At 39.0% G+C, this 13,099-nt stretch overlaps 1 protein-coding gene across 2 annotated transcripts in view; it reads left to right on the top strand.

The window, feature by feature from the left end:
- Positions 1–13,099, top strand: part of LOC306877386 (diacylglycerol kinase eta-like) — a gene marked incomplete at its 5' end in the record, with an annotated part of 86,019 nt that overhangs the window by 46,035 nt on the left and 26,885 nt on the right. For both annotated transcript variants that reach the window (XM_079429148.1, XM_079429149.1), the window contains 5 exons: positions 280–384; positions 1,110–1,242; positions 7,505–7,611; positions 7,712–7,837; positions 7,921–8,023. In XM_079429148.1, the coding sequence (XP_079285274.1) occupies positions 280–384; positions 1,110–1,242; positions 7,505–7,611; positions 7,712–7,837; positions 7,921–8,023 (574 nt within the window). The remainder of the gene's footprint in view (positions 1–279; positions 385–1,109; positions 1,243–7,504; positions 7,612–7,711; positions 7,838–7,920; positions 8,024–13,099) is intronic.

Here is a 13,099-nt window from a genome sequence, read left to right as displayed (position 1 = left end):
GCTGCCCCTGTTATGAAACAGGCTTTTAGCATTTTCTCGGGCTCTCCGCCTGTCAGCCTAAATCTCGCTCAAGCATCCGAAACGAGTCAAGAGGAAAAGACCTGAGGGGCGGAGGTGGCCGGTAAAGAGGAGACGAGGAGAAGGCGAGGGGTGGGGGGGCTTGTCCCGAGCCTCGTCTTGAAGAGCGGGAAGGGGGAGATCTCATTGTCAGTCGCAGTCAGTCAGGCAGGAGGGTGAGACGCTCCGCTCTCATCTCCCCGCATCTCTGTCTCCCTGTAGGTAATTACACCGTTCCGAAGGCTTATCCTGTGCGCCGAGAACAGGAAAGAAATGGAGGACTGGATCAGCTCGCTGAAATCAGTTCAATCCAGAGAGCATTACGAGGTAAGAGCATAGTTTGACTTGAGTTGCATCTTGAACTATTACTGTTTTTCAAACACACTTCTAAGATGCATGCCTAAGATGCATGCCACACGCTTGAGTGTTCAAATCTAGCTTGTAAACAGACCTTCTTTCAGATTTCCCTTTCTCTTCTCATATGCATCTGAAATGTTATGCATAGATATCATGTTATGTATAAAATAGTTCTGGAAAAAGGAATTTTGATCTGTTTGTTGTTGCTAATTAACTGACTGTAATTGTGCATGTGTGCATGTGGTGGTTTTTAACATCTGACACAAGTAAACGAAAGAGCGGACTGCAGTGTTGACTGTACACTCACTTTGAAATGAGATGAAGATGGTTATGTAAGACTCTCAGCCCCCGTGTTCTGCAATACCACACCCAGAACTCCAGCGCTCCGCTGGCACCCCTGACTGGGGGCGCTGTCCTCCCTATTCAATCGTTTTAACATTCAAGACACATCTAACCAACAACTGGTCTCTTGAATCACTGTCCTGTTGCATTAGGCTGCTGCAGGTAGATGCCCATGCCGGTGTGGTGTTGCATGCGGGAGGGTTGCGTGTCGTACACCTGCGGCTGTTAAATGTGTGCTAGTCTGTATAATGCATGTGTGTGTATGAGAGATGAAAAACGTAGCCTTTGTTTTAAGGGCTCTGAAAAAGTCTTATCCTGGCGCTGCCAATTTGTCTTAACTTCTCCTTTGCTAGACGGCACAGTTTAATGTGGAACATTTCTCAGGGATGCACAACTGGTATGCCTGCTCCCACGCTCGCCCTACCTTCTGCAACGTCTGTCGGGACAGCCTCTCAGGGGTCACTTCTCATGGCCTCTCTTGTGAAGGTAGGTGTCTGTTCATCTCTCTCGGCTTCTCAAACCCGTGTGTCAGATAATCCCTCTTTAATTATGAAGCTGCTTCGCTCAGCTCGCTGTCCTTCCCCAAAGGTGTCATTTTTTCATCAGAGTTGGTCAAGGGTGGTCAGGGATGGCTCAGGGCTGCATTAGAGTGGGTTGCACTGGTCAGAGCTACTTAGTGCAGAAGCACAGCTAATTGAGGTGGGGAAAAGATCTGGACGGAAACACAATGCAATAGTAAATCAATGCTCTGACGCCGGGCATCTGTCTTTTATTTGTTTATAATTTGCACTTCAAGGATATGATGTGTTTGCTTTTTATATTAAAATGCACATCAATCAGATAAAAACGGTTGAGATTGCAGATATAAAAATCCTTTTCAAACAGGTATCCCGAACACTCCACCTGTCTGCCGCAGAACCACTTCAAACACCAATCACAGCCTATTGTGCTTCAGAAATCTGACATTTTTTGAGTGAAATAGGATATTCAACGATGATTAGAATGGGCTTGTAGAATGAGATTGGATTGTATCTGTCTGGAATTCTTTGGATCTTAAAAAAGGGGAATGGAAGGGAAGGTTTGAAAAAGACGGATTGGAGGTGAATGATTGAAAAGTAACTAGGTAGTCAGGGTTTTTCTGGTTAATTTCAGTAGTTAGATCCTACTGTTAGATGCTACACCAAATGTGGGCAAAAAGCACATTTTCCCACTGATGGTAGTTGAAAAGCAGCTGTGCATTAGAAAAACAACATTATGTTATATGTTATGTTATGTTATGTTATGTTATGTTATGTTATGTTTTATGTTATGTTCCACCAAAAGTAAAACAAAAAACCCATAAAAAACTACTTAATTAAAACAAAATAAACATTAACTGAAACAAAATAAACTCTCACTCACGCCTCAGTTTTATTGAGAAATTCAAGTGAAAGTCACACTGCTTTGTGAATAATACAAGCCATCACCGTCATCCTAATGTTTCCTAATATTGATTTTCCACCAAAACATCAAGACGCCATTTAGTACGACAGTTTCCTGGGGTCATGTTGCATTAGGCAAAAGCGGATTTGTGTGGTTCTGCGTGTGGTCGCAGTGTTCTAGAGAGCGATAATTAAGGAGCACTTTCCAGTGCTGTTGTCACGGCGTTTGCGTTTCCAACAAGCAGACTCACTCCTGAGTATTAATTACTGTATGTGTTACTGTGGAAAGATGATCTCATTTCTTTCAACAAACCTCTCATTACCATCTTCAAACCCGAGAGCCGCTTGTGTTCACACGGAAATTGCTTTTGTTTCAGCTGTTCGCTGACAATGGCATTAGAGTGGACTACTGAGTGAACAGGAAAGATTATTTACAAAACTGATAATTGCGGTCCTGGATGCTGATTGTAGCATTCTAGCTGTGCTAAATTACAGCTACAGTAACAGTTATAACTCTGGACCGTTTGTTCTGTGAATGGTCCTTAATGCATCTGATGAATAAAATAATGTTTAAATGTTTCCTTAAATAGTAACTATTTTACATAATCAATAAGGCCATGTTAGATTTTGAAAATATTCTGCTTTTAATATAATATAATCTAATCTAATTTAATCTTTTAAGTCCTTCTGATAAATTCCAAAAGAAATGTACATTCATATTTCTTCCTGTATTTTTGGCTTATTGACAAATACAGGAAGAAGGGATGCACTGAAATGAAAATTCTTGGCCGAAGCCGAAGCGGAACAAAATGAAACACTGGGCAGAAGGCCGAATACCGAATGTAGGCCTATTTTGCCATTTTTTTCACCATTGCATAAATTAAATAACCAAAATGTATTGTTCCTATCCTTACTGTTTTGTCCTGCTTTCCAAATACAAAAACAAGTTTTACTTCTTTTAAAACATTAGAATATATTACAGATCCCAATTTGAACACTATGTGTGAATGTTATAATAAATGTAAAGAGCTGTTGTAGGGTAATTATTATTATCATTATTATTGTCTTATTTTTTTATTTTAGATTTTTCTCGCGCTTTGGAATTTGAACCCTGGCGCCGCGAGCTCGTGCAGCGCTTTTTGAATACATGCAATGTATTTGAAAACATAACATTCTGCAGTTTATTTACTAATCGTTTGAGGCCATTTTGCGATTTCAGCCATCATACAATAACCAGCAACAACCACCTCTTCGTCTTCTCATCGGAGACCTGAGATAAAGTGCTAAACAGTCTCTCGCGGTCTGTGTTTTGTGCTTGTAATGATTTTTGCGTCTTTCTCTGACAGTTTTACATACTTTCACACTGCAGATGTGTTTACTGCATTAGTGCGTGCCTCTATTTGATCGCGTCATGTCATTGCTCGATACAATTTATTCAGTCTTTTTGCTTATTCGAAAGAGTTTTTTTTGCTATTTTTGGCCGAACAATTCCGGTTGCCGAACATTCGGTGCATCCCTAACAGGAAGCGTTTTAGCGGTGATGCAACAAAATTTTAATATTTTAGGTCTGTAGTTCTTGCTTTATGTTTTCATCTTTCTTGCACTGCTACAATGTATTTGCTTCATTAACTGGCTAAATAGATTGTATTTTCTGACATGCTTCATCAATTTTCATTAATACTACACAATACTGTATGCATCCAAATTAAATCGTACAATCAACATCAATGAAAAATATGATCATTCCAACATAATTTGAAAGCAGCTATAGACACAGATGAAGCTTTTCTCAATATATTGTAGCAAGCATGCATCATTATTTCTTAATCATATCAGCTTATTGACTTCCAAAGTGGAGTTCATTGGTAATTAGTTCATATTCTTGTAAAATCAACACAAGCTTGATTTTGTAATCGAGACCAGCTCATTCGAATCAGAGTCCAGATCGAGACCCAAGTAGTTTGAGTCTGGATTAAGACTAAGACCAGAAGAGGGTTGAGTCTGAGTCAAGACCAAGACTGGAAAATGTTTGAGTCTGAGTCAAGACTGATACTTAAGGTTCAGTGTTGAGTCGGAATCAAGACTGAGACCTAAAGATGGTTGAGTCTGAGTCAAAACCGAGACCTAAACAGAGTTGAATATGAGTCAAGACCATTACCTGAACAGGGTTGAGTCAGAATCAAGACTGAGACCTGAAGAGGTTTGAGTCCAGGTCAAGATTGAAACCAGAACAGGGTCGAGTTTTAGTCAAGACCGAGAACAGAACAGGGTTGAGTCCAGGTCAAGATAGAGACCAAAAAAGGGTTGAGTCTGAGTCAAAATTGAGAACTGAAGTGGGTCAAGTCAGAGTCAAAACAAGAGTCCAAATCCTTCTGCGAAAACCAAGACCTTACCAATATGACTGTGGGCTCAGACTTTTGTCCGGTCTTACAAGCACCAGTACCACAACTCTGAAATGGTTACACATAATCATGTTGGCCAAATAAGGCACTGGGAATTAACTTTGAAACAGGATCACAAAGGCCAGACTTCAGTGGTCAGCTGGTCAGCAGCATATGTTTGATGCGCTGGTGTCCCAACAAATCTTCTTGACTAGCTTAAACAGCTTCGCCAACCGGTTCTTACCAGTTTGGTCCAGCATGGGAATTCATTCAGGTCTACACTGGTCTGTTCAACAGGGTTCACCAAGTTGAGAGACTTGAAGTTTAGAACGATCATTGCTACTTATATTTCACTTTGATTTCCTGCAGCAGCCAATCAATAAGGATTGATGTGAGACATGGGCCCCAACAAAAGAGGCAAACTCGATATTTCTCACTCTCTAATTTGACAGAGACATCCTGTCCATTAGCAGCGCATCGTAAACAGTATTGCGTTCACTCGGCATTACTGAGTTGTCTGTAAATGTTTTGCTAACAGCCCTGAAAATGACATTAGAGTGATTTACTGGAGACTTGTTTTCAGAGCCATGTGAAATGGTCTGAGCGTTGACCAGCTCTGATTACAAGATGAGAGCGGAGCCCAAGCGAGATGAAGCGCTCTCTGATTAGCGTTATGATTCTCTGAAGAGGACGCGCACTCTCTCTTCTCGTCTCAATAGATGAGTCTCCTCATTTATTATTGAGAAACGACATTGCAGAAAGTAGAAATTCTCAGCGTCGGACATACCATGAGTGCTGGGCTTCCTTTCCCGTAAACAGCCCCGTTCAGCCCATGCAGTATCCACTCCGGTGCTGGAATACGCCAGAGAGGAAACACTTTCTGTGGTGACTATGTGGCATCCCAGCGGGCAGGGCTTGGCTGGGCTAAATGCGCCTCTGCGCTGGCGTGATTAGCCGTGTCACCACAAATCTGTGTAATCCTGCAGGACATTAGAAGCCCCGGCAGCATATGGAAGCGTAATGCGCTCAGACACTGAGATGGGCTGATTTAACTGGATTTGAGGCTTTTTCAGGGTCTGATTCTTGGACTGTGGGCGCCAGTCAGCCCTGCATGTACAGAACAGCTCAGACCCTGAACGTACAGGATGTTTTGTGGTTCTCTTGTAGAGACATCTTCACTGATTGCGGCATATGTGTCGGGAAACGGCTGAGTGTACATTTTAAGTTCGTAGGAATGGAGGTGGCCACGATAATGTGCTGAAGCTTACATTATGGAGGAGGAAACCAGCCAGCCAATCAATCAGCTACTTAATTCTCCTTCTGGAAATGACCCGCTGAACATTGCTAACTTGATTAGACCTGCAATGCAATTTAATAGAGGAAATCAACAAAGAACTGTCGGCCATTCGCTTATTGGACCTCACCCACACCACTGGTGAGGACAAAAACAGCGCCTGTGTGGTTTAAAGTGCCCCTATTATGGATTTTTGAAAATTACCTTTCATGCAGTATGTAACACAGTGTGTCTAAGTGAATGAAAACATCCTTCAATGTTTTAAATCTGAAAGAGCACCGTGTATAAATTTATTGTCTCTCAAAAGAAAGAGTCGACTCTGAATCATTGAAACGAGTCGTTTTTAAAACGAATCTTAAGCCATTTCATTTTGACGTCAACATGAAACATTAGCATATTGCCCGCCCACTTGTTGCCACTAGGTGCTGCTTTTAACGCTGTACACAAAGCAGCACTGCAGATTAGCGTCACGCAAAGGAGAGGTTTGGAAAAATGAATCGTTGAGCGAATCGTTTGGGAGTCGTTGAGCAAGTAAGGTAAAAATAAATGCATATTATAAGAAAATTAAAGTGTTTTTTGACCTTGCATGCATGTCAACCTGTTGTTGGGGATTTCCAAAACCAAAGTATCAATCTTTCATAACCCATGATAGGGGCACTTTAACTTTAGAGGTCGAGTTAGCCGAAAGTTTCCAGAATTTAGAAGAAATCAATACATAGCAATTCAAAATGCTTTGTCATGATGGAGAGAAAAAATAAGACAACCAGTCTATTGTTTCCCTACTTTAGAAAGACTCATAGAGAGTAATGGATGCTAATAGAGATTAGAAATGTAGATTTGTAGATTTTTTATTTATTTTTTTAATAGACCTAAACTTGAAAATAGTAATGCATATGTTATTGCCAGTGCTGCGCAAAAATGTAACTGGCTTACTTAGTGTCATTAAAGAAATGTACTTATTGAAAATGTTAATATTGGGAATATCAAGGCAAGGACACATTAAACTGATCAAAAGTGACAGTAACTGACAGACATTTATCTATGCCAAATAAATGCTGGAACTGTGTCTTGAGCATCAAATCCGCATATTAGAATGATTTCTGAAAAACCATGTGACACATAGGACTGGAGTAATGATGCTGAAAATTCAGTTTTGCATCACAGGAATAAATTGCATTATAAAATATGTTGCAATAGACAACAGTTATTTTAAATTGCAATAATATTTCACAATTTTACTGTATTTTTGATTTATACATGCAGCATTGTTTAGACTTTTTAGGATTTTGTTTTTAGGAAAATGAAAATAGCAAAGAATTATAATAGAGCCTGATAGAAAGCCAATCCATCAAAATGACAGATAATGATATTTTTTTTTGTACAGTGCTTGTCCTCTCCATGTGGCCCTGTTCATTGATTAAAGAAAGGAGTTAGTTAGCATTTGGTTTTTCAAGTGTGTCTTCAATGTTCCCCACAGTTGTTCACTGTATATAGTGCAGTTTAATTGTAGCTTGATTTAGGAAGCATTTTCCAGACGTCTTTTATCACCTCATATTTCTTCTGCTGAAATGAAAATACTTGATTGTTGTAGAAGGAGCTCAAGGTTACTGCTGGCCAGACTCATAAGCAATTTTCACATTACTCTCTTGCAGTGTGTAAATTCAAGGCTCACAAAAGATGCGCAGTCAGGGCCACCAACAACTGCAAATGGACAACGTTGGCCTCTATCGGCAAGGACATCATTGAGGACGAGGATGGGGTGAGTCTCATAAAGCCTGTGGTTCAGTGAGCTAATGCATAACCTTTGATTGAATAGCAGAACTGCTGGTGTACATTTTTATTACATTCTATTCCTGTAGATTGCAATGCCACACCAATGGCTGGAAGGCAACCTGCCTGTCAGTGCTAAGTGTGCCGTTTGCGACAAAACCTGTGGCAGCGTGCTGCGCTTGCAGGACTGGCGTTGTTTATGGTGCAAGGCAATGGTAAGAACTGCATATCTCAGAATCCCTTGACTACTTCAGTTCAGTGAGCTTGTGAACTCTAAAAGCCATCTGTGCTTGGACAGGTGCACACGGCATGCATGGATCTCTACCCCCGCAAATGTCCCCTCGGCCAGTGCAAAGTGTCCATCATCCCCCCTACCGCCCTCAACAGCATCGACTCAGATGGTAAGACTTCTCTTTTCACAGGAGTGATTTTAAGAGGGATTATTCTAGTCTACACAAAGATTTATGAGTTCTGCACATAAATATTGATATTAATTAAATTTATTAATATTAATAATGTATTTTTTTATTTTTTTACAATAAATTGTATTTAAATAAGAATAATTAAAATTGACATTTTTAAAATGAATATATTATTATTATTATATAAGTAATTATTAATATGTTAATATGTGCTAAATAATCATTTAATTTATTAATTTAATAATGATATTATTTAAACAATAAATATGCTGTATTTGAGTGTAAATAATTAAAATGACTATTGTATTTATTCAGTTTTTATTTTTAATTATTTATTTACTTTATTTTAATTATCATCGTCATCATCATCATTATTATTATTATTATTATTATTATTATTATTTAAGCAACCTTGAGCTTGGGAAAGATGTTTCTAAATAACAAAATTAAATTAAAATAACTTTTTTTCTATTTTCTTTTTTTTGGTCTTGGGAGAACTTTTGAGTTATGAAAGTTTTATTGTGTTTTCATAGTACATGAAACCCTTTCATTTCAAATGGTCAAGGACACTTGAGGCCACACAAGGCTGATTGTGTGCTAATGCATGATCCCACTCTGGATATAATGTATGATTATGTATTGGCGTGTGTGTGCATGTGAAGTGGTGGGAGGAGCTCAGGTGGAGGACTGATGTAGATGGAGCTCATTAGCTTGGCTAATTCCCAGGTATCATGAAGAGCAATATCTCTTTCATTATACCTCTGACCTCTTCTGATTTGATCATGCATATAGGGTGTGCTTTCTCCCCTTCTGAGAGACACTCTGTTCCCATGTTCCTTTATTTTTCTTTCCCATCTCTCCTGTATAGATCAGGGCAGTGTGGAAAGTCACTTTCCCTTAGAGCATCTTGTCCTGACGCATGTAAACATAACAGCCTCTGGTGGACCATGTGCTTGGAAAATTCAAGACGAGAGCAAACAAAAGCGCTCTTCCATAGCCGGCTCTCTCTTTCTCTATCCCTTTCTGCATTATTAACCAGCTGCTGAGGATTCATACCATGCTTGTTTGCTCAGTCAGCCTGTGGTGGAGCATATGTCACTGATTTCCAGGAAATTGCACATTGCCTTTTATTGACAGCTCTATGAATTCTATTTAGAGCCGCTTCATTCTTAACAATAGGTGTAAAAATATCTCGGTGGCTTTGTCCGAAAGCTGAAAAAAAAGTGCTTAAAAAAATGTTAATTTAGGAGTATAGTTTTCGGACCACCCCAGTAACTTTCGGACCCCCCCATCTTTATATGCCACACCTGTGGATGGATTATCTCGGCAAAGGAGAACTGCTCACTAACACAGATTTAGACAGATTTGTGAACAATATTTGAGAGAAATAGGCCTTTTGTGTACATAGAGAAAGTCTTAGATCTTTGAGTTTGAAAAAAATTTTCTGTTGTTTTTGAGGTTTGTGTTTGGATTATTGTACGGTTGGACGATCCAAACATGGCACATTATAAGATTTCTAACAGAGTCAGTCACTTATTGATTTTTTTATCTGTTGGTATTTGATAGAATCCATGATGCCATGTCTCTAAACAAGATGTCCAGGACATCCAGCAGAAATATAGGCCCACAACATAAAAAATACAGCAGTATATTTCATTGTACACATGGGGTACTTTTTATCCCTGTGTTCACCAAACCCATCTTGAGTGTTTGCTGCTAAGCCACTTTAGCCACTCAAACTCTCCTTCTCACCGTGCATTAGGACGATATAGACACACGTTCTCTTCCAGGCAGTTTCATAACATTTTATGTTGATTGGAAATTCTTAATTATTGCCCAGATGGTGGAAATGGGAATTTTCACTGCTCTAGCTCTTTTCTTAAAGCTACTTCACTAATTTGTGAAGCTCAATTATATTTTGCTGCACAATACATTCTTTGTTTTTTTCTCATTGTGATGGATGTTTAAGGGAATTTGGGCTTTGTTTTCCCTCCTATTTATATTTCTGTGAAACAGGAAGCCATGGCTGGATAATTTCATGTTCATAATCACCATGGAGTGCTCAAAATTGTGAATATGAATGGGAATATACTTCAGAGATCTTTTACTCATAAGAATTTCTAGGGGTGCCAATAATTGTGTCCAACGTGTATTTGAGAAAAAACATTTATTTATTGCACCACGGAGGAGCGTGGTGCAAACGACGTTGATAATGATATTTCCCCCTATTTTAAATTCTTATTATTCAATGAAAGGTTAGATTTTTTGTTCATTTTTTAAATGAACGATCAAAAGGATCAACAATGCAGATTAATTATCACAGCCTTCTTTGATCATATTTACAAAGGGTGCCGATATTTTTGGCCATGCCTGTACATGCATGTATATATTTAAGAAAAATATGTTATGTTTATATATGAAATATGTTTATATATAATATAAATTATATGAATATAAATATATACATGCAAATATATGTAAACATTTTCAAATATATATGTGTGTGTGTGTGTGTATTTGTATATACATAATAAATATACACAGTACACACAGACATATATATTGTAAACAAAACTTTTATTTTGGATGTGATTAATCATGATTAATCGTTTGACAGCACTAATAATAATATAATCACAACATTTTGGCCAACTTGTGCAACCTTACAATCAAGCATAGCAAATCTGGGGCTTTTTTAAAATCACATTGCAATTAGATTTTGTGCAGCCATATGTTACCATATTTTAATTCACCTATATGGTAAGATAATAGTTCATGCTCATTTGTCCTGTTTTTGCCTTTGTCATCATCTGTTCCACTTTTAAACATTATTTATAATTAATATTGTTACACTGTTAAAATGTTTTGCAAATCTCAAAATGAATATACATTTTTCATACTGTACATTATGATAACGTTGTGATTCCTAAATTCACTTGTAGCATTCAAAACAATTGATTTTAGTTTCACTCTAACAGTGACTCATTGGTTTGGTAGTAGAGGTTCCTGGTTGATTGCAGCATCCAACATAATCAGACAGCAGATCACATGCACTCAAGTCACAAGCTTACATTGAAAATGAATGACTTCTGATTGCTTCTTTGCTACAAATTACTGTCAGTTTAAATATACATAACATCACAATGCTTTGCAAATACAGGCCTTAAGGTAAAGTTACATTTATTGTTGCTTTGCAAAATTTCACAGTAGAAATATAGTCATTTTAATACGAATGCGCGTGTTCAGGAGTTTTGCGTGATGGCGAAAATTTCCATACACAGATTTCGCTCTTGTTTATGTTAAAATTCGCTGTGACTTCTGTGTGAGTTGTGCTTTATACATCACTACATTATTGAGAATGAACAATGGAATTTTTGTATATGAAATTTCCCTGGAATATCACTAATGTGGCCACAAATTTAGAATCCGGTCTGAAACCAGTTACCTTTCATTAGCTTTATGTAAAATTGCGGTTTACGCCAAGGATAATAACTATAATGATTACTATAAGATCAAATTCTATAGTGTTCTGCACATCACAACTAAAGCGATAACGACACGTAGGAACAATATCGCTGGGATCACTTTCAGAATATTTTTTGTTTTCAGCTGATCAGAATCCATCCAACTTTAAAGAGCTTGAGCATTTAAAGTGGTAAACGGCAAAACTGCAGCACGCTGTTTATGATTAACAAATGTTATCGTGTGTTGGTGTGGATGATAATATAGTTATTGCTATAGTTATCGTTCTTGGTGTCAACGGGTTTAAAGTAATTAACAGCTTGGTTTCAGACACGACAGTGGTGGTTTCAGGGTTTTCATCTGGCTGTGTGTGAAGTCAAACCTTGTGAGCGATGAGGACATTCACTATTGATCAGAACCTCAAAGCTCCTGCGACTTTAATTGGCGGAGCAAATACCGGATATAGAGATTAGTTGGGGGCAGACAGAAATGTAATGAAAATCAATTGCTGTGAAGTTTCGCTTGATATATTTTTGGATCGCTTTGTGGTTCCTGTTAATTGGCTGTTTAAAACAGACAAAAAGAACAGAGGAGGCATGGATGGATTGAATCCTGTTTAGCTGCTAAAGAAGCAGCGAGGAGATACAGAAAGCAGGATAATGTGATGGGAAAGTAGGAGAGTCCCTCACGTGTAAGGAATCTCCCGCCTCAATGCTAGGTGGCAAGGAGAGCTGCGTCTTAATTTGCTCAGGGCTGCCTTTGGCACGTGCTCTGGCATCGTGACTCAATTTGCCTCAGCCTGCCTCCGAGAGAGATAGCGAGAGAGAGAGAGCGTGAGGGAAAGAGGAGGTGGGGCTCTGTTAGACCTAAAGGGGTCTACTGACAGACCTCCACCCACGCGCCAGTATCCGCTCGCAGCCACACGGAGAACATGCAAACCTGCGCTTGAGGGCAGCTGTCAGCTTTACTGACACTCATGCATGCTTAAAGCCATGTAGGCAAACATAATGCAGTATGCACAGATGCATGCAAGTACCAAGAATGAATCCATTGTGTCCACATGCAAACAATTCCTCCCATACGTCTGCAGCAGAGAGACAGGAATGTGAAAATCTAAATGGTGCATATGGTGAATCTCATAAACGCAGTGGGTTCTTTCTCACAGCTACTGGCGTGTTCAGACTGTTTACTGCACATGCTGCATGCATGCACGTGATCGCCTCCAGTGCAAGCACATTTGACAGCTCCTCACTCAGCGCGGCTCTAATGACAAAGAAATCGTAGTGCCGGATTATTTACATCCTAGAGTACACATCATTTCCAGCAAAAACATACTAGGCTGATGGTTTGCTTTTCCTTGTGCTGCAGAACAAACCCTTTCCACTCCTTTCTCGATGATTCATCCTTGTCCAGGCATGAAGAAAACTGTTCCTAAGCAACATGCGGTCAACAAAAATCTCAGCATTATCTTTTTTAGCATGCACGTTCTGACATTTAGTTCTTGTAGTTTAATTGGTAAGCGATTGCAGGGAACACACAAACTGATATAAGCTCTCTCACAATTATTACAATGTTAAGCTAAGCTAATAATGC

The sequence above is a fragment of the Barbus barbus genome, assembly GCF_936440315.1.
Source record: "Barbus barbus genome assembly, chromosome: 11".
NCBI classification, from domain to species: Eukaryota; Metazoa; Chordata; class Actinopteri; order Cypriniformes; family Cyprinidae; genus Barbus; species Barbus barbus.
The sequence above is the reverse complement of the archived record's forward strand: the minus strand, read 5'-3'. Positions and strand labels throughout refer to the sequence as shown.